Raw genomic sequence first — 19,713 nt, forward strand, 5'->3', positions numbered from 1 at the left:
GGCAAAGATAGTAAAAATCAAGGCGGTTCCCTGAAGCTCAGTAGGCGCTGCATTTTTGACTCTTGCCTTTCAGGTTGGTGAGGCGTATTAACAGTGTGTGTGGAGGGTTCTGCAGAAGGCAGACAGGTGAGCTGTACTGGTAAAATGCACCCGTTTGAACTTTAGGTCTGCTCTTTGCTCAGTGATCTAAGTAAGTGACTTAGCTTCTCTCATGGTCAATTTCTTACTCTAGATACAAGACATTCTTTCATTGCTTTGGGAGACGAAATGTGTTTGGAACAACTCAGGAGTGCCCCCTGTCGGAAGCTGAGGATAGCACGCCCTCCAGGAGCCAACAGCGAGTGGCCTGTGGGCTCTGGGTTAACAACCACAAAGTCAACTAAACACGCTCCGAGAAATTATACAGCAGGGGCACTTAATTTGTATTCGTAGAATACCTTATAGATCACAAAGATCTTTCTTGTGATCCTTCACAGAAGCTCTCCGTTTTTAAGGGAATTTTAAAAAGGGTGATATCAGAGAAGCAACCGCGTAATCGTTAAAAACAAGACTGTCATCTGCTCGGTCATGCTAGAACACCGAGTAGTGCTTCTGTAAGGAGATAACTTAGGGAAATTAAGCTCCTTTTTTGAAATCTCCCTGAGGGTCTAAGCTCAGGGAACCTGACTGTTAGGCACTTTAGGCCAGCAAAATTCGGCCACCCACTGAGCGTCGTGCAGCACACCGGCGTGCGCTCATCTCCAGGGAGCCCTTCAGACGTTAAGGCCTGGATCTTGGGGTCCCGGCTGTCTTAGGGCTGTCAGCAGCGTCCGCCGGGGCCCACGCCTTGGTCGCCGATGACTCCGCTCGGCCACCAGAGGCAGCGCAGAGTCCACCGTCCCTTCTTTCCCGCTTCTCTCGATGGCGGAAGTGGGTTGTACCAGCCCAAACAACGTTCTCGCTGGCAGGAGTGAATAGACTCGTCCAAATGAGGGGGTTGTTCTCATCGAGTCTTATGGCCCGAAGCACGATCAAGCGAAAGAAAAAAAACTAGCACTTAAATATGGAGCACTATAAGAGCTTATGTGGATCGTGACAGCTTCCCGACGCTGCGGCTGCAGCTGTGTAGGGCTGGATCGAGCCGAGCTGGGCCATCAACCACCATAGACGCGGTGGTTTCTTCCGGTTCCGCCCTCCGGCCGCGGAAAACTTCCGTTCTGCGCGAGGCTCGGGCGGAGGGGTCGCCGGCCCGGAGGAACCTGTGTTGGGTGTTCTGCTCCGGGGGGGAAAAGGTGTCCGAGTCCGGTCCTTGTCGTCTGCGTTGCTGCCCCGAGACGGCGCGAGTTCGCGGGCAGTGACCCTGACGTCCGGTCCGAATTCTCGGTACGGATCCAAATCGCCTGTTTTTGCTTTTAGTCTATTCCCGAGCACTCTGCATTCGCGCGGGGGTTAGAGCGGCAGAAGAAGGGGACTCGAGGCTGCGTGACTCCTGGTCCAGTCTCAACACGCAGGGTGGGGGATTGGCTTGTTCTAGGTCAACCAGACTTCAGCCTGATCTTTAGGGGGACCAGAGGGAAATGTAAACTGCCTAGGGCTGGAAGGAAGGGGTGGGTCCAGGAATACTGAAAACTCGGGAAGTTGCTGGTGAGAGGGAGAAATGGAAGAAAGGGCTGGGAATTGAAGGGTGGTGTCAAACAAGATAATGATAATGAGTGAGACAGCCATCACATCCCTGATCCAAGAGAAACAAACCTGGAATTCTGGGTCAGGATGCATTGAGCGATTAAGAGAGACAGTTTATAGTGAGGAATAGAATATAGTCCCCTTCCTGTAAGACGTGTCCAGTGGGAGAGACAAAAACGCTCTGTGGCACAGGTGCCTAAGCTGATGGCCAGGTGAAAGGGGGAGCCGCCTACGGCCTTATGTCTGGAGTAGAGGTACTTACTACTTAAGAACAGGAGACAGCCCAACACTTGGAAAGTTGAGGCAGAAGATTCCCAGGAGAGTGGTGGTGGACCTCTGTGCGTTCGAGGCCAGCCTGGTCTACAAAGTAGGTCCCAGGACAGCCAGGGCTACACAGAAAAGCCCTGTCTCAAAGAAAAAAAAAAAACAAGACAAAAAAACCCCACACAAATAACTAATCAACTAACCAATCAAATAAAATAAATAAATAAAATAAAACCCTGCTAAAATTGATACAAAAACTAAAGCCAGTGGGTAGAAACCTGAGGCATTGATTCCTTTGGTTGAAGAAGTAGCTTAACTATTGCTCTCCAGAGGAATCTAAAGATGAGGTGGTCTGTGTGCGAGGTGGTGAGAAGTCACTAAGAAGCCGCAACAAGTAGAGTACACACACATCTTAGAAAGATAACTGCTTGCATTTCCTGTGGGCTCAGTGTGTGTGTTTGCTCTCTTTACGTGTATGGATATTTTGCCTGCCATGTATGTGCAGTGCCCACCGAGGAGGTGCTGGATCCTCTAGGACTGGCCCTACAGAAGGTTGTGTCACCCTGTGGGTGCTGGGAATTGAACATAGGTCCTTTGGAAGAGCAGTCAGTACTCTTTAACTTTCTGAGCCATCTCTCCAACTCCCGCCTTCTAGGTTCTTTTCCCAGCCTCCCTCCCAACGTATCTTTGCATGGTTGCCAGGTAATAGCAGTATGGTAACGAGTGAGTGCTTAGGGAATGTTTGTTATTATCAGGCAGAGTTCTGGATGGTATACACAAGCAGCTCTTTCCGTCTTTGGGAGGAACTGCTGCTTTTCTACTGCTGTCTCCCTTTTTTGTGGGCACCGGAGATGAGAGCTCTTGTACATGCCGAACCGCATCCCCAGTGTTGCCTTTCTGTTGTGTTAAGCAGCTTGTACAGCTGTTGGGGCACAGCTGCAGTAGATTTTCCTGGATGCCTGGCATTTGAGTTATTGTTGTCTACCAATAGGCTGTTTTACATGTATTAGCATATATCTTTGCTGAATCCCAGTTTGTAGGGAGAAAACTGAGGCTCAAAGAGGCCGAATGATTCGATTAGGGTCTGAGAGTGGTAGCTCTTCTTTTCCTGTCACAAAATACCTAATAATTCCTAGGTGGTGATGTCACACGCCTTTAATCCCAGCATAAGGAGGCAGAGGCAAGTGGATTTCTGTGAGTTCAAGGCCAACCCCAGGGTACAGAGAGAAACCCTGTCTCAAACAAAATAACAGATCCAAGTCATTGCGCACAGGACGGTGTAGGAGAATCACAGGATGGTGTAGGAGAGCCAGGCTTAGCATGTAGTCCCGCCTACCCAAGAGGTGGAGGCAGAAAGGCTATTGGGGCCCAGGAGTTACAGGCCAGTTTGGGGAAAAGACCCTGTCTGTCTGTCTCTCTGTGTCTTTGTTGTGGGGATGGGGTGCTTTTAAAGACAGGCTATTTTGTGTGGGGACTCACTGTGTATTCTAAGCTGTTCTTGAATTCACAGAGGCCCACCTGCCTCTACTTCCTAAGTGTGGGGTTAAAGGTGTATGCCACCACTCCCAGCTCAAACAAAGACAAAGTACAAGTGCCGCTCTTCGGTGTTGAAGCCCAGGGCTGTTGGGCGTGAGTGTTTTACACTCCATTTTCCACTGCCCGTTTCTAGTTCACTTCTGGCCAGCCTTGCTGCCCAGCCTTTCTGTATTAAACACATTTTACCTGGGGGTCTAGCTGGCCTGGGAGGTGTGTGGGTGTGGGGTATGTGTTATCTGGGTTTGAAAGCCCAGCCTTCCCAGCTCTCTGATGACTTGGCAAAAGGACAAAGAGTGGCGTCTGCTCTGCAGCCAGAGCTGACTTTCTCATGTAGAGATTTGATGTTGACACAGGGTTTCAGTGACTTTGTCGCCATTGGGACAGAGTCCAGATGCTTTAACCCGGCCATTAAGGTCCCAGAAAATTGACTTGGGCTTTTTTTTTTTTTTTTTTTTTTTTTTTTTGTGCTCCTGCTCATGTTCTTGCTGTTGTGGGGCCGTTTCCCTTGCTGCCCTTCTTCCTCTGCAGCTTCCTAGGGCAGAGCCCCTGGGCTCAGGCTGACTCTGCCTGCCGAGGAGGCACGGTGGCTCTTCACTGACCTGCTAGACAGAGTGCCACAGATGGAATGCAAGTCCCACCTCATCTGATGGTTGGACTGGGGACCTTGAGGCTCTGCCCTTTGCTGGTCCCAACGGTCTGTGGGTTTTCTTATAAAGTGTGCTTCCAGAACACACAAGGGCCAGGAGAGGCAGAGGCTGAGCCCGGTCGAGCAGAAAGTGGACAAGACCTTCTAGATGATCTGACCTGGTTCTTACAGGCTGCCCCCGAGAGGTGGAGTGAAGCTTCCTGCCTTTCGCCTTTGTTCTGGTGCTGGCTGCAAGATGAACTGTCGATCAGAAGTGCTGGAAGTGTCAGTGGAGGGGCGGCAGGTGGAGGAGGCCATGCTGGCCGTGCTACACACAGTGCTCCTGCACCGCAGCACGGGCAAGTTTCACTACAAGAAGGAGGGCACTTACTCCATCGGCACCGTGGGCATCCAGGATGTTGACTGTGACTTCATTGACTTCACGTATGTGCGTGTCTCCTCTGAGGAGCTGGACCGCGCCTTGCGCAAGGTTGTTGGGGAATTCAAGGTAGGTGGGTGGCCTAGCTGATGGCAGGTGGGCCTGCAATGTGTACCCCTCCACCCTGGCAGTGTGCTGGACCAGCTTGCCCTCCCTTCCAAAGAGCAGGAGTCCTTTTTTTTTGTTTGTTTGTTTTGTTTTGTTTTTCAAGACAAGGTTTCTCTGTAGCTTTGGAGCCTGTCCCGGAACTAGCTCTTTAGACCAGGCTGGTCTCGAACTCACAGAGATCCACCTGCCTCTGCCTCCTGAGTGCTGGGATTAAAGGCATGCACCACCACTGCCTGACAGGAGTCAGTTCTTCACGCTCAAAGGAATGGATGTGTTGAGAGCTCCTTTGGGGCTGGGAGAGTGCTCCTACTTTCTACCTCAGCCCCTCAACTTAAACAGTGAGGTTGCTGAGAGGTGGTCCCTGCTCTTGTGATCCTGACCACCTTGTCTCCACAGCTGTCCATAACAGCTGTCTCTTGTGTTTCCTCCTTGTATAGTTTGGGTCTTTCCCATCTGGCCCGAAACTCTCTAAGAGGGGAAGTGCCTGGCTGAGTGGCTTTCTGCAAATGTGAGGTCCCTTTGGGCACTGTGACCTGTGCTCGTGTGCATTGTGTAGGCAGGGAGAAAGGGGTAAGGGACACACCAGGCTGCGCATGGTTGTCCCCACTCCAGGGATGAAATGGCACATATCAGTGGGTTTCATCCTGACATCTTTATACATGTATGACATTGTACCTTGCTCTTATCCATCCTCTCCCAATGCTCGCCTTTCTCCCTAAATAGTCCTCCTTTCATGTCATGCATGTAGGTGTGTGCATATATTTAATCTAGATTTCACATATGAGAGACAATCTGTGATATGTTGTCTTTTATTTCTCCCAAATTGCCCTCCTCCCCTCCTCATCGGCAATGTGAGTTTTATCTTTGTCTTCATTGAGAAGTCTAGTTTTAGAGTATTGGAGGGAAGTCTTTCCCCTTCCTTGTCTTTCTCCCTCCCTCCATTGCTGTGTTCCCTGAGCCTGTCCGTCCCCAGGCCCGGTACTTACTGCAGGGGCTGCACAGCCAGGTGGATGCCCGCTCTCCAGGGCTGCAGCGCTCACACTTGATCTCTGACCTAGTGAGCTCAGGCAGGGTGAGGTGTGAGGTGCCCTAGTCATGCTTTACCACCAAGAGGCTTAAAAGTAGGGACTAGCTGGCCATGGCGGCGCATGCCCTTAATCCCAGCACTCAGAAGCAGGCGGGTCTCTATGAGTCTCTATGAGTTTGAGGCCAGCCTGGTCTACATAGTGAGTTCCAGGACAGCTAGAGCTACATTGTGAGACTCTGTTTCAGAAAGGGGGTGAGTGAGTGGGAGCCAAAGCCACCTTCCCCCCTTAGCAAGGCTGACCTTGGGCAGGGGACACCGCAGAAGATGAACTTAGAGTGACAGTGGTCACTGCCTGTGGTTTCTGTACTACAAGGACTTAATGATCAAGATGTACTTGGTGTTTGAATAGAGTGTACTACTATTACAGAGTTGTTAGCCATTGTTACTACCAGTCAGGGTGCGTGACTGTTTGTCTCTGGAGGAAATGACTGTACTCACCGGAGAGGCATCTTTGCTCTCTGTTGCCCACGGGCCTGGAGCAGTAGCCATGGGACAGCAGAGGTAGAATTATTGAATGTTTGGTTCCATGTGCTTCTCAAAAGAGAGCAAATGAAGCTGCCAGGTCTGTTTTGTCCTCCGCTTTTACTAACTCCATCCCTCGGCATCCACTTCTCTAAACCAGTTCCTAAGGCTCTGCTGTTCCTCCGGATTTTTAAAGAGAGACTGAGGTTGGGTAGTCATGAAGTAGAAGAGCAGGTAGGCTTTATCTGGGGAGGAGTTATTGTAGAGTTTTCAGAAGAGATTGTATTTTGTTTGTGTGTATTCCTCTGTAAACATTTGCCACATGTGTGTCACGTGTGTGTCACGTGTGTTCAGGTGCCTGTGGGGGCCAGAGGCTGTCAGATTCCCTGAAGCTGGAATTAGATGTGGTCGTAGACTTCCTGGTGGACTGTTGGAGCTACTAGGGTCCTATGCAAGTACCCTTAACCAGTGAACCATTTCTACAGCCCCTGGTTGCGGGGACCCAAGTGGGTGGCAGAAAGAGAAGGCCCTAATGTGACATGGAAGTGACAGTGTTGTAATCACAGTCTGGAGTCAAACTTTGGTCCAGGTCTTCACAAGATCACTTTGGCAAGTATGCATATGTATGTGTGGGTACATGAGCAACGTGCATATGGAGGCCACGTGACAGCCCGTGACACGGTCTCTCATTGGCCCGAAGCGCACAGAGCAGGCTCGCCTGGCTGGCTGCCCAGCCCAGGCATCCTGCTGCCCCCGCCTTCCGGTGCTGGTGCTGTAAGCGTCCACACTGTGCCAAACACTCTGTGTGACTCTGGGATCAGACTCCGATCCTCAGCTCGTGAGCCAGCTCTTACTTCCCAAGCCGCCTGCTCGCCTGTGGGCTGTTTCTTCTCTGAACCTCATTTTACTGAGGTAAAATTATCTGTCCCCTCTGTGATTTTAGAGAAGCAAGTGACATTGAAAGTTCTTGGCGAAGAATAGGTGTCTCTAGAACTGGTAACCCCCTTGAGCTCCCCTTCCCTTGCCTTTACCTCCCCATGCTGGGATTATAGGCATGCACCCTGCCTTAGTTACTTTTCTGTTGTTGTGATAAGACATCACGGCCAAGACAGCTGTTGGTTTTATTTGAGGCTCACAGTTCCAGAGGGTTAAAGTCCATGTTCATCATGGCGGGAGCATGGCATCTGGTGGGCACGGCACTGAGGTGGCAGCTGAAAGCTTGTATCTTGTTCCATGAGCACAAGACAGAGATGGGTCTTTGAGACCTCAGAGCCTGCCCCTAATGGTACACCTTTTCCAACAAGGCCGCACTTCCTGTCCTTCCCAAACAGTTCTGTCAACTGGGGACCAAATAGTAAAATTGATAAACTTGATTCAAACCGCTAAATTTGACTCCCTGGTCCCATAGACTTTTGGCTATATCATAATGCAAGATGTATTTAGTTAAACTTCAAAGTCTCCATAGTGTTTCACAGTCTCAACACCATTTTTTTTGTTTTTGTTTTTATTCATCAAGGAGGGATTTCTCTGTGTAGCCCTGGCTGTTTTGGAACTCCCTCTGTAGATAAGGGTGACTTTGAACTCAGATCCTCCTGCTTCTGCCTCCTAAGCTATGGGATTAAAGTCGTCACCACACCTGGCTTTAACAACATTTTTAAAGTCCAAAGTTGTCTCAGACTCAAGGCTGTCTCTTACCTGTAACTCCCTGTAAAAACCAGAAGCAGATCACATAATTCCATACACAATAGCACGGGACATACGTTACCATTCCAAAAGGAAGAAAAGGGAGCTCAGCCAGGTAATGCTGGACCAAAGCCAGACTGCAAACCCAGCAGGGAAAACTCCGAGTCTGATGTCGGAGGACTGAGATGACTCCACCCTCCCGGCTTTGGTGACTGCGCACTTCTGTCTCTTGAGCTGCTTCCACTCCGTATCTGTGGCTTGGCAGGTGTCTTTTGGCTCTGGCATCTCCAACCTCATGTAGTAGCCAAACAATCCAGGCTTCACTTTCACAGATTCACACAGTGGCCCCTCAGGGCCTCTATGCAGGGACTCTTCTGCCACACACTTGGCTTCAGTGGCTCTCCTTAGCTTTGGAGGAAGATCCCACAACCTCATTACTTGTGTATCCTCCATGACTCTAGAGCCGGGACCATGTGAACAGTACGACTAAGTTTGTGGAGAACCCTGGCCTCCTCAAATCATTTTCAAAGCAACTTTGGTTTGTTACTTTTTAGGAGTAGAAACTCCCTCCAGCTTTTCCTTTGTACAAACCAAAGTTGCTTTTAACACCATTGTCTTCCAACCATGTACTAGAGCCCATTAAGACCTGCTTACAGTATTCTGTTACTTTCCTAGTTCAGAGTCCCAAAGTCTTCCACATTCTTCTCCAAAACAGTATGATTAAACCTGTCACGCATTACCCCACTCCTGGTACCAACATTTTTTATTTGGTTTTTGTTTTTTCGAGACAGGGTTTCTCTGTGTGACAGCCCTGGAGCTAGCTCTTGTAGATCAGGCTGACCTTGAACTCACAGAGATCCACCTGCCTCTACCTCCTGAGTCCTGGCATTAAAGGCGTGCGCCACCACTGCCCGGCCTCTGGTACCAACTTCTTTATTTTTCTCTTTCCGTGATAAGACACTATGACGAAGGCAGCTGCTAAAAGAATGTTTAGGCTTCCAGCCTCAGAGCAAATTTGTAACCCTCAGGATGGGGAGAATGGCAGCAGGCAGGCAGGCATGGTACTGGAGCAAGAGTTGAGAGCTCAGGTTGAAACACAACTGTGAAACAATTTATTGGAAATGGCACAAGTCTTCTGAAACCCCAAAGCCCACCCCCAGTGACCTCCTGCTCCAACAAGGTTGTGCCTCTTCCAATGAGACCATGCCCCACTACTCTATTCCAACAGTTCTTGTGAGGTTGATCAGTGCAGAAGAACTAAACAGGAAACCGGGGTCCCAAGGTAGTTGAGCACAGAGTGCAAATCCTCCCAAGGCTCGCTTTTAATCATTACAGCTCTTGATAACAGGAGTTTGCAGTTCAGCAGAGAAGCCTGGTCCTCAGGCCAGCACCTTCAAGGTTATATAAATGTCCGAGACATGGGAGCAGGCTTTGCCCTATTTTCTAGAAACCAAGGAAGGCCTCTGGCACTCCCATGCTTCTCAACTGAGGAATGCCACAAGCAGACCCAGGCTCTTTGTCACATTAGTTGATATCCAAATTACCTTCCTGAGAAATCCAACATCGGATGTTTCTGTATCCATGTCACAGGTTCCTTATGTCCTCACATAACCTCAGTTCTACCAGCTACAGACCAAGTGTTCAAATACATAAAATATACCCACAGCATAGCCCCTGGTTAGAACACAGGAGCTCATTATGTATGAGTGTGTACACATGTGTAGGTGTGCATTTGCACCTTAGCTCACGTTTGATACAGTGCCACTTCTTTTTTTTTTTTTTTTTTTTTTTTTTTTTTTTTTTTTTTTTTTTTTTTTTTTTTTTGAGTCAGGGTTTCTCTGTAGCTTTGGAGCCTCCTGAAACTAGCTCTTGTTTGAGGCTGGCCTTAAACTCCCAGAGATCCATCTGTCTCTGCCTCCCAAGTGCTGGGATTAAAGGCGTGGGTCACTACTGCCTAGCGGTGCCACTTCTTAAAGCTGAGCAGGGCAAGGAGAAGGGTGTTAGTTTGCCTGAACCAATTTTAGGAGAGCGGTATCTTGTCACCTCATACAAGTCCTTTATCTTTTATAGGTTTCATTCCCTGCCATGTTTAGTGAGTAGGGTAAGTAGAGGTGGAAATGAATTCCCCTCCCAAGGCCATGGCCTGCTCATCTGTTCTATCTTCCCCAGGATGCACTGCGAAATTCAGGTGGTGATGGGCTAGGCCAGATGTCCTTGGAGTTCTATCAGAAGAAAAAGTCTCGCTGGCCTTTTTCGGATGAGTGTATCCCTTGGGAGGTATGGACGGTCAAGGTGCATGTGGTAGCCCTGGCCACGGAGCAGGAGCGGCAGATCTGCCGAGAGAAGGTGGGTGAGAAGCTCTGTGAGAAGATCATCAACATTGTGGAGGTGATGAGCAGGCACGAGTACCTGCCCAAGATGCCCACGCAGTCAGAAGTGGACAACGTGTTTGACACAGGCCTGCGCGATGTGCAGCCCTACCTCTACAAGATCTCCTTTCAGATCACTGATGCTTTGGGCACCTCCGTCACCACCACTATGCGCAGGCTCATCAAAGACACCCTTGCTCTGTAGGCCTTGCTGGGGCCTTGGCAGCTCCTTGATGGCTCTGGGAGTCTGATGCTGAGGTCTCAAGGCTCTGGAACCTGCTCTAGATTCTTGGTGAGACTTGAAGAGAAGTTCCAGGTTTTGTGGTTACCAGCCTCTGGTGACCCTGTCACCTTTGCAGTGGTTCTGTTCTGGATGCAACCTTTCCACACCTCTCCTGGTGGGGTCTCTTTCTACACTGTACAGAACTATCATGAGGGTTGCAAATAAAGTTGAGATGTGAGTTTGGCTCAGCTGTCTTGGCTTGTGTCCTGCCATGAACACTTTGTGACATTCTCATGAGGACCACATGTATGCCGAGGGCATTCCAAACTGAGAGAAGTGGGTTGATGCAGTTAAGACGATGGAACTTACGGTGTTAGGCATTCATATGTAGGTGTCCCCCAACCAGATGTGACCATGACTTGTCCAATGAGTGTGACAATGGGTGCTTTGTCTTTATAGCACATACATAAAATTGTTTAACTCAGGGTATTTAAGGAAAGGTGGGTCTTGGGGTTGTGGTGTCTGGTGACACTGCCCAGGTTGGCCAGCTTCACTTAGGGCAATGCTTGGGAACACACTCATTTTTACACAGGTGTACTCTGTCTCCACCGCTACACTCTTCACTTATTCTGTAGTTTGGGATGATGTTGGCTACATTTGGGAGATCTAAGCACAACTGAGTGAGTTGCCCATAGGGAGGAACACTGAAGCTGGTTGGGTCCTGGCCATGGTCCTGGAGCTGGGAGCTGGGATCATTTCCAGGTCATGCACATGGTGTCCTCCTCAGTCTATGGGCACTCTGGAGGATGGATGTCTGAGGGACTTAGAGCTAGAGAAGGCATCTTTACAAGCTTCCCTGGCATGCTGCAGTTGGAGTGTTCCCTGTTTTCTTCTGAGGTATTGACTAGAGGTGACCTTTTCGGGGGGTGGGGTGGTGTTTGAGACAGAACCTTACCAGTAGGCCACAGCCTTGTGGTGATTCACAGATTAATAGAAATGGGTTAATATAAGATGTCAGAGTTAGCTAGAAGTATGCCTAAGCTATTGGCCAAACAGTATTGTAATTAATATAGTTTCTGTGTGATTATTCAGGTCTGAGCAGTGGGGGAAATGAAAGCACAGTCTGCCTACAAGTGATGCCCTAATGGCTGAGGCTAACACTCATGGTCTGCCTTCCACTTCGGGTCCCGGTTCTTGTACACCCACTCAGGGTAAGGAGGAAAGTAGCTGAGAGCATGCCTGCTGCTCAGCACCCCTGTGTGAGCAAACAGCTGGATGGGGTCTTCTAGGTGCGCATACTCCTTCCCAGAGTTGAGATGTTGAGTGCAGCTTCTACGAGGCGGTCCCAGAACTGGCGGTAAAGGTACCTCTACCATATTGAAAGACTGAGAAAGGCGGAGCCAGCATCTAGGGCTGCTGTGAACACACTGCTTACCATTTTAAAATGCTTCTTATCAGAAAAGTATTTCAGATAGGACAGATTCAGACATAAAAGACCTCTAAATGATAAAAAAAAAAAGACCTCTAAATGAGACACAGTATATTAAAAAAAATGTACATAGGCTTGGGAGAGAGAAGAAAAAGTATAAGCAGTTATAAAATGAAGTAAAGTCTTTAAAGAGACAGTAAAAGTAATATAAAAGTACAGCCATAGATTAAAGGAGTAAAGAAAAATAAGTAAAGATGAAGTATACACAGAGTCTGGATTATGTATATTGTTATGTTTCTTTGAATCTTTTGACTGCAGAGAGATACTTGATTCTGGGGGCTGCTGTTAAACCAACATATATATTTTAAAGGTATCTTGACTTCAGAATTTGGGTCTAAGGATTTGCTGCTTTGGAAAAGCGGTTCTGCTTTTGTTTCCACAGAGGATAGAAAGCTGTGGATTCCTTACTAGCCAATACGGTTGATCAAACAAGGCCTCTTGAAGCAATGGCCCAGAGGGTCCAACATCCATGACAGCTTTAGGACTGCTGGCTGAGATGGACCTGCTACATAAGATACCCCACGAAAGACTGATTAACAGCATCCCAGTCAGCAGGAAGTAGTCTAGAGGACAATGCCTAAATTCCCTAAATGATTGTTTATAAATGTTTATTTACATTTAAAGGGGATATGTTATAGTGATGAATACTTTGTATTGGTATGGATTTTGGTTTATTGATATAAATTTAAGGTCAGTTTTGTTATATGTATATTTCTGCTCTTGATTAATGGTTTATGTAATTCATTTGAAAATGTAATGTATAATTAAGAAATGCAGATTAATAGACAGTCTATAATAGTCAAGCTTATAGTCCATGTTAGGTTTTCTAGATGTACAGAGATAAGTTTCAGAATTCAGATGGATAGGTATTCTTCAAACCTTTCAAAGACCAACAGAATATGGCATTTAAAATGTTTTAAGAACTTAGGACTTTTCATGACAATGGGGCATATCTGCTCCTGGCAGCACCAATTACTTCAAGAGGATGATGGGCATTGAAGAAGCTGCTATGGAGTTTGTTAGCCTTTTGGACAAGAAACTGCTCTTGACTGGACTGCTTGATGGTGTGCTGTTTCAACTGGAAAAATGACTGCTGAACTTGCCTAAAGGTGAGACAGTCCTTCAGGATTCCTGCTTCATGAAAGAGTCTGCCAGACATTCTGCAGGATACAGAAGAAAGTGACTGACAAACTCCCAATAGAGGTGAAATGGTCTTTCAGATTTCCTGCTTCATAGAAAAGTCTGCACAGATATTATAGGTCTGTAGGCTGAAAATGGATGCCCCAATGTTACAGAAGAACTTTGGGTGACTGTCCAGGCAGTGAGATGTCTCTGTCAATTCTAGAATTTTGGAAGTTGCTTACAATGCACTTCCTTTTAACTTAGGTAATATATCCTTCTGGGGTCTTTGATGGAGTTATGATTAAAGATAAAGTATATATAAATATTGTAACTGTAAGTCTTGCTGATAGTTATTTTGTTATATGTAATTTTACTATGTTAAAATTAAAACCTTCCTTTTTATTTAGAAAGAAAAGGGGAGATGATGTGGGATTCCCCTCTGTATGCTATGAATATGTTATATTACCATTGATTATTAAAGAAGCTGTTTCATCCAGTGGCTTAGTAGAGTAAAGCCAAGCAGGAAATCTGAACAGAGATACAAAGAGAAAGTAGGCAGAGTCAGAGAGATGGCATGTAACTGCTGAAGGAGAAAGATGCCAGCTGCCAGCCAGAACCTTACCAGTTCTGAGGTATTGACTAGAGGTGACCGGTGACACTGCCCAGGTTGGCCTGCCTCACTTAGGGCAATGCTTGGGAACACACTCATTTTACACAGGTGTACTCTGTCTCCACCGCTACACTCTTCACTTATTCTGTAATTTGGGATGCTGTTGGCTACATTTGGGAGATGTGATAACCTCATGGTGATTCACAGATTAATAGAAATGGGTTAAGATATAAGAGTTAGCTAGAAATATGCCTAAGCTATTGGCCAAACAGTGTTGTAATTAATATAGTTTCTGTGTGATTATTCAGGTCTGAGCAGTCAGGAAACGAAAGCACAATCTCTGCCTGCAGACAGGTCTCTACATAGCTGAGACATTCCTGGCTGTCCTGGAACTAACTGTTTAGCTCAGGCTGGCCTCAAGACTCAGAGATCCACTAGCCTCTGTTTGGGATTAAAGCTGTAACTTATTTTTTGTTTTTGGTGAGAGGGTTTTGCCTATGTAGCCCTGGCTGTCCTGGGTTTTATTCTGTAGACCAGGCTGGCCTTGAACTCAGAGATCTTCCGCATCTGCCTCCTAAGTGCTAGAATTAAAGGCATGTGTCACCACTGTCTGGCTTAGTTGTTCTTTTTGAGAAAAAGTTAAGTAGTCCGAGCTGGTCTCGAACTCCTTATGTATTCTGACCTTGTATTTCTACTGTTCTATGCTGGCATTACAAGTGGATGCTGCCCTACCCTCTTTTATTCCATGCTGGGATTTGAAACACAAAGCCTTCCATTGAGCAAGTTGCTAGGCAAGCACTCTGCCAACTGAGATACACCAAAGCCTCTTCACAGTGACTTTATTTTTGAAAAGGGAACTTAAGGGGTTGGAGAAATGACCCAGCTGTTAAGAGCACTGGCTGTTCTTCTAGAGGTACTGAGTTCAAGTCCCAGCAACCACATGGTAGCTCATAACCCTTTGTAATGGGATCTGATGCCCTCTTCTGATGTGCAGTCATACACACAGACAGAGCATTCATATTACAGAGAGAGAGAAAGAAAAGGAACTTAAAATTTGCTAAGGGATTTTCCAGGAGACCTGGGTAGGCTTCTCTGCATCCAGATTGTGTTCGACTGGGCCGTGGGTATCTAGCTGGCAGGGGCTGTCTTCTAAGGCAGTAATACCCCATCCTTCTGGAGCATTATGATTCTCCTGAGGGGGGGGGGGACAGTGGGCTAGGTCTCTGCTCTTTTTAAAATTATTGTTGTTGTTATTTTTATTTTGGTTTTTCGAGACGGGGTTTCTCTCTAGCTTTGGAGCCTGTCCTGGAACTCACTCTGTAAGATCTGCCTGCCTCTGCCTCCTGAGTGCACTGCCACTGCCCGGCTTAAATTATTTTTTTTTGAAATAATAATAAAATTACATCACCCCTGCTTCCTCCCTCCAAACCTTCCCATATAGCCCTCCTTGTTCTCTTATCTGTGCTCTCTTCTTGGTAAATAGGACTCCTTATCCAGGAGGACAGGAGAACATAGGTAGGACTTGCCTCAGGGAACCTAATTCTACCCACTCTCTCTGCCCTGTCGTGTGGAGGAGTCCTGTGTTCTGCTTGCCTGCCCCGAGCGAAGGATTTCCATATTTGGACCCTTTGGGCTACCTGTTTGGTTGTGTCCCTGTGGGCTAGAAGTGTTGAACATCTAGGTCCAGGACAGAAAGCTCAGTGTGTTCAGGGCCTCAATTGGCTCCAGGAGGGGGCTGTTTAAATCTCAGAAGCTGAAAAGCCCTGAGAACACTGAATCTTGGTGTTTTTCAAGGGAGGGAAGCCTTGGGGACAGACCTCCTGGACTTACCTGGAAATTTCAAATTATGGGCAACAGAAAGCCTTAGCCTAAGAATCTGGCCTGTCAGAGAAGGACCCATAGGGTTCGGAGGAGCCTGTCTAGGAGGGGCCTGAGTTGGGTAGAGTGGGGCGGTAGAGCCCTGGGAGACCCGCCCCTTGAATACATCTCGGGGCCTCAGCACTCAGGACAGTGTGCACATCTGGGCAGCTGGTGGGAGCATGAACAGCTCACAGATGGGAGCTGCGGCCCAGGCTGCCTGGCTGAGCTGCTGTAACCAGTCTGGGTTGCCAGTCCAGCCGCCGCAGGGACCACGACTGGTGCAGGCGGTCGTCCTGGGCGTGCTGTCACTTCTGGTGATCTGCGGGATCCTGTTCCTGGGCGGTGGACTCCTCCTCCGAGCACAGGGCCTGATAGCACCACCAACTCGGGAAAGGCACGCATCTCCCGAGACAGAGCCCGGTGCCTGTGGAGGGGATGACTCCTAGGTGTCAGCCTGTCTTGAGAGGCTCAGCCCCTTCTGTGCCCTCCAGAGCCCATTTCTGTGGAGCACAGTGGAAGGTCCATCCCACAAACTCCTGTCTCCTGCATAGGTGAGCGCCATGAGGCCTAGGGAACGTGGGGGTGGGGCTGGAGGGTCCCTTCGCCTCTGATCATCTCTCCCACCCTGACTGTCCTCTACAAACAGACAGCCTTGTGCTCCCTCAAGCTTAAAGGAAGAGACCGGCATGGCCTGGTGATGGGAGTTCTTTTCTGGTACCGTGTGTTTCCCCATCCCTGCATCTGCCCAGTCCAACGTGCAGTGTGCTGGACTCAGCTGGAACCTTTGTACTGGAGACTAATTCAGCCAGGCCTTGGCTATCAGCTCGCTGCTGTCCCCTCCATGAAGCCTTTGTTCATGACGGGAGTGGGGAGACCAGGGCCAACCAAGCTGAAGGTGGAGGGGGGGGAGAGCCTTCACTCCCATTGGAGAGGAATCCCTTCTTGTTTGGGGGAACCTTGCAGGTAGAGAGGTGTGGCAAGACCTCCTCCCCTGCCCCCTGCCCCTGGTAGCTCAGGACCAGCTGTGTGTTGGGGGTGGTGGCGGCAAGGCTCCTGGCAGGAGCTGATGCTGCAGGAAGTAGAAGTGGGGCCGAGGATCCAGCTGTGGGGCTCTTTCTGGGTCTCTGTCTCTATGTCTCTAAGGACGGGGACCAGCTGGAGAGAAGGGCCTGGGTGGCCAAAGACAGAGTAACCCCAGTCCAAGGCCACCTCAGACTGAGCCATGAAGGGGGGTGCTGTGTGGGACGCCTGGGGACTTCTGTGAGAGGCTCTTCCTGGCCACTCTCACCCCTCCTGCTCTCACGTTACCACCAAGAAGGCAGTGGTGCAGGGTGCCCGTGGGGATGACCTGGTGAGGGGCTGAGGGTGTGGGCAGGTGCAGCTAAGCAGCTGTGAAGCCGACAATGTGTGATCCTTGCTTAGCAGCTAAGGGTTTGGCACCAGTCCTGGCCAGCCGTGCCACCCTGGCCTTGAAAATGGCAGATTACGTCAAAGATGCCTCCCCCATTGCCTTGGAGTGAAGATAGTCCAGGTCAGGGCAGTGTGTGCGTCTGTGCGTATGCATGTGTGTGTATATGCATGTGCACGTGTGTGTGCGCACGCGCGCGCACACACATGTGCATGCTCCTGGCATCAGGGTAGTGGGCAGCGGAGCCCAGGGCACTGTCCCCACTCACTTCCCTGGTGGTGGGCACCAGAGAGCTCCTGACCAGGTTCCCCTGAGCCTACCATCTGATACCCTCTGTTGCGGTCTCCCTCTGTGTGCCTCCTTCCCTTCCTCTCTCTCTAAATCCCTGCAAACCCCTTCACTGGCAAACAGGGAAGCTCAGAGAACGTTGAGAGGGAAAACAGACCCAGGAGACTGAGTGTGGAACCTGGAGCCCCGTGGTGCAGTTCCAGCTCTGCCACGTCCCTGAGTGTGTCATGTGGGGCTCTAGGTTCCAAGCTCAGTCTCCTGGGTCTGCTCTCCCTCTGCTTCCCCACAGCTCTGTGAGATGCTGGCAGGAGACATGGCTTCCCTTCCTGCCAGAAGGGAGCTGTTACAGGCACACATGCAACGTTCAGCTTGACCTCAACCCTAAGCGTCATTGTCCCTGAACCCTCTTGTCCCTACTTCTTCAGTGGCCTTGCCAGATTCCGTTTTGGTCCTAGAACAGTCTTCAGATGCCAGGAGACAAGTCCTTACCAGCTGGGCGCAGCTTTCCTGGTTTGAACCTGAGGAATGGGGAGGGCCTCAGAGGATTGCTGAAGTAAACATGGATGAGAAAGATCCAAACCAAGTCCCTGTGGTGTTAGGGATGTGTGGCGAATTGGATGGCAGGAGAGGCTCTGTCTCCAGCACCGTCTTGTCTGCTCACACCCAGGACTGTGACAGAGCTGGGAGAGGGGGTAGGCCAGCTTCCTGCCTTTGATGTCCCTTGGACTCAGTGTTTGGAATGGGTACTGTGTGTTCAGAAGTTCACTACAGATCTCTGATCAAGGCTATTGGGTGGGTGGGGAAAAAGAGGGGTTTGCTGTAGTAAGCTCCTTTCAGAGTGGAAAGAAGGGGAGACTGGAGGGGGTCTGAGGGACAGAGGAGCGGCACCTTGGCTCCCATTGCACTCTGTTAGCCTGAGCCTGTGTGACCATGGCTGGGGCAGCTGACGGACTGGCACCCTGCCCTACCCTGTCTGTCTGATCTCAGCTAACTGCCCAGTTCCCACCAGTCAAGATAGGGGCACCATGTCTTACAGATGCTGGAGCCAGCTGTGACTCTCAGAGAGCTCTCCCTCCACCTGCCAGCGCACCAGGGAACCCACCTGCCACCCACCCTCACCCCAGTTGTGATGCAGATGATGGACTGAAGATACCTGGACTGTGGTGACTCTGCACTCTGGGACCCTAGCACTCAGTGCTGCCTCTGAGCTGTTCCCTGACACCCGGGGTTGGTCCAGGAGACCCAGGCTCCAGGAACACTGAGTCTACAGTGACTGCTCTCTGCTCTGGGCACTGAATGACTTTTCCCCCCAACCACTTGGACGCTAGAGTGTCCTCTGCCCACCAGGCCCCTGTGGACATGAGTGAAGCGCCTGTCCTGCCTGATGCTCGACAGTAGTGTCCTACATCCCAGCAACCTGTTGTAACCTGCTGCCGCTGAGAACCATAGGTTAGACCCTCCCATTGGGAGAGAGCATCAGCCACCCAGCAATATGCCATCACTTTCCATGGCTTGCTATTAAACAGGCCAGCAATATAGTTCTGAGTGTGTGGTCTGTTTCCAGCCCTTGGCCTTGGGATTCCTAGTTTGTCTCCTTGCTCCCCTTCCATTTTCCTGCTTCTAGCAGACTGTTTGTTTATTTCTTATGTATTTAGTTATCGAGATAGGATTTTACTTCAATAGCCCCAGCTGACCTGAAACCTACTGTGTGCTCTAGGATGAACTTGAACTCGCAGTAATCCTTCTACCTCAGCCTCTCAGGGATTACAGATGGCGCCACACAGCTGGTTTAGAACCAAGAGTTTGTGAGGGTGGGTGTGACGTGGGGTGGAGGTGACTCTAGTGCCCAAATGTGGTCGCACCCTGACCTCTTGGTCAGTGTGATCAAGAGTTTGGCTTTATTCAACCTCCGACAAGAGCTGGGGAGGGGCACCTCTTCTATGTGGCTCCCATAGGCTCACATGCTTGCTCCCCAGTTGATAGAACTCTTTGAGAAGGATTGGTAGGTGTGGCCTTGCTGGAGGAGGTGTGGCCTTATGGAGGAGGTGTGTGACTGGGGGTGGACTTTGAGGTTTCAGAAGACTTTAATTATTCCCAGTTAGCACTATCTCTGCCTGGTCCTTGTGCCTCAGGATGAAAGCTCTCAGCCGCTGCTCCAGCGCATGCCCACTGTGTGCAATGAAAGCTCTCAGCCGCTGCTCCAGCACCATGCCTGCTTGTGTGTGATGAATGCTCTCAGCCACTGCTCCAGTGCATGCCCACTGTGTGCGTTGAAAGCTCTCAGCTATGGCTCCAGCGCATGCCTGCTGTGTGCTGCCATACCCTCCGTTCTCATGGCCATGGATTCATCCTCTGAAGCTGTAAACCCCAATAAATGCTTTTTTTAAGTAGTTGTTTTGGTCATAGTGTCTAATTATAGAAATGGGGGCACACTTCCCACTCCCTTATCTTCAGGAAAATAGGAGATGACCCAGGCTT

General features: G+C 49.4%; 2 protein-coding genes across 2 annotated transcripts; both read left to right on the top strand.

The window, feature by feature from the left end:
• The first annotated feature begins 1,157 nt into the window (after positions 1-1,157).
• On the top strand, positions 1,158-10,706 carry Atg101 (autophagy related 101). Its single transcript, XM_050122498.1, has 3 exons — positions 1,158-1,362; positions 4,280-4,595; positions 10,036-10,706. Exons 2-3 carry the CDS (start codon positions 4,344-4,346, stop codon positions 10,438-10,440), a joined length of 657 nt encoding a protein of 218 aa, XP_049978455.1. The 5' UTR covers positions 1,158-1,362; positions 4,280-4,343; the 3' UTR covers positions 10,441-10,706.
• A 4,997-nt stretch (positions 10,707-15,703) lies between these two features.
• On the top strand, positions 15,704-19,704 carry Smim41 (small integral membrane protein 41). The gene is made up of 2 exons (XM_050122523.1): positions 15,704-16,090; positions 18,272-19,704. Exon 1 carries the CDS (start codon positions 15,719-15,721, stop codon positions 15,983-15,985), a length of 267 nt encoding a protein of 88 aa, XP_049978480.1. The 5' UTR covers positions 15,704-15,718; the 3' UTR covers positions 15,986-16,090; positions 18,272-19,704.
• Positions 19,705-19,713: the final 9 nt, after the last annotated feature.

The sequence above is a fragment of the Alexandromys fortis genome, unplaced genomic scaffold, assembly GCF_014885135.2.
Source record: "Alexandromys fortis isolate MF-2015 unplaced genomic scaffold, M_Fortis_MF-2015_v1.1 scaffold_216, whole genome shotgun sequence".
NCBI lineage: Eukaryota > Metazoa > Chordata > Mammalia > Rodentia > Cricetidae > Alexandromys > Alexandromys fortis.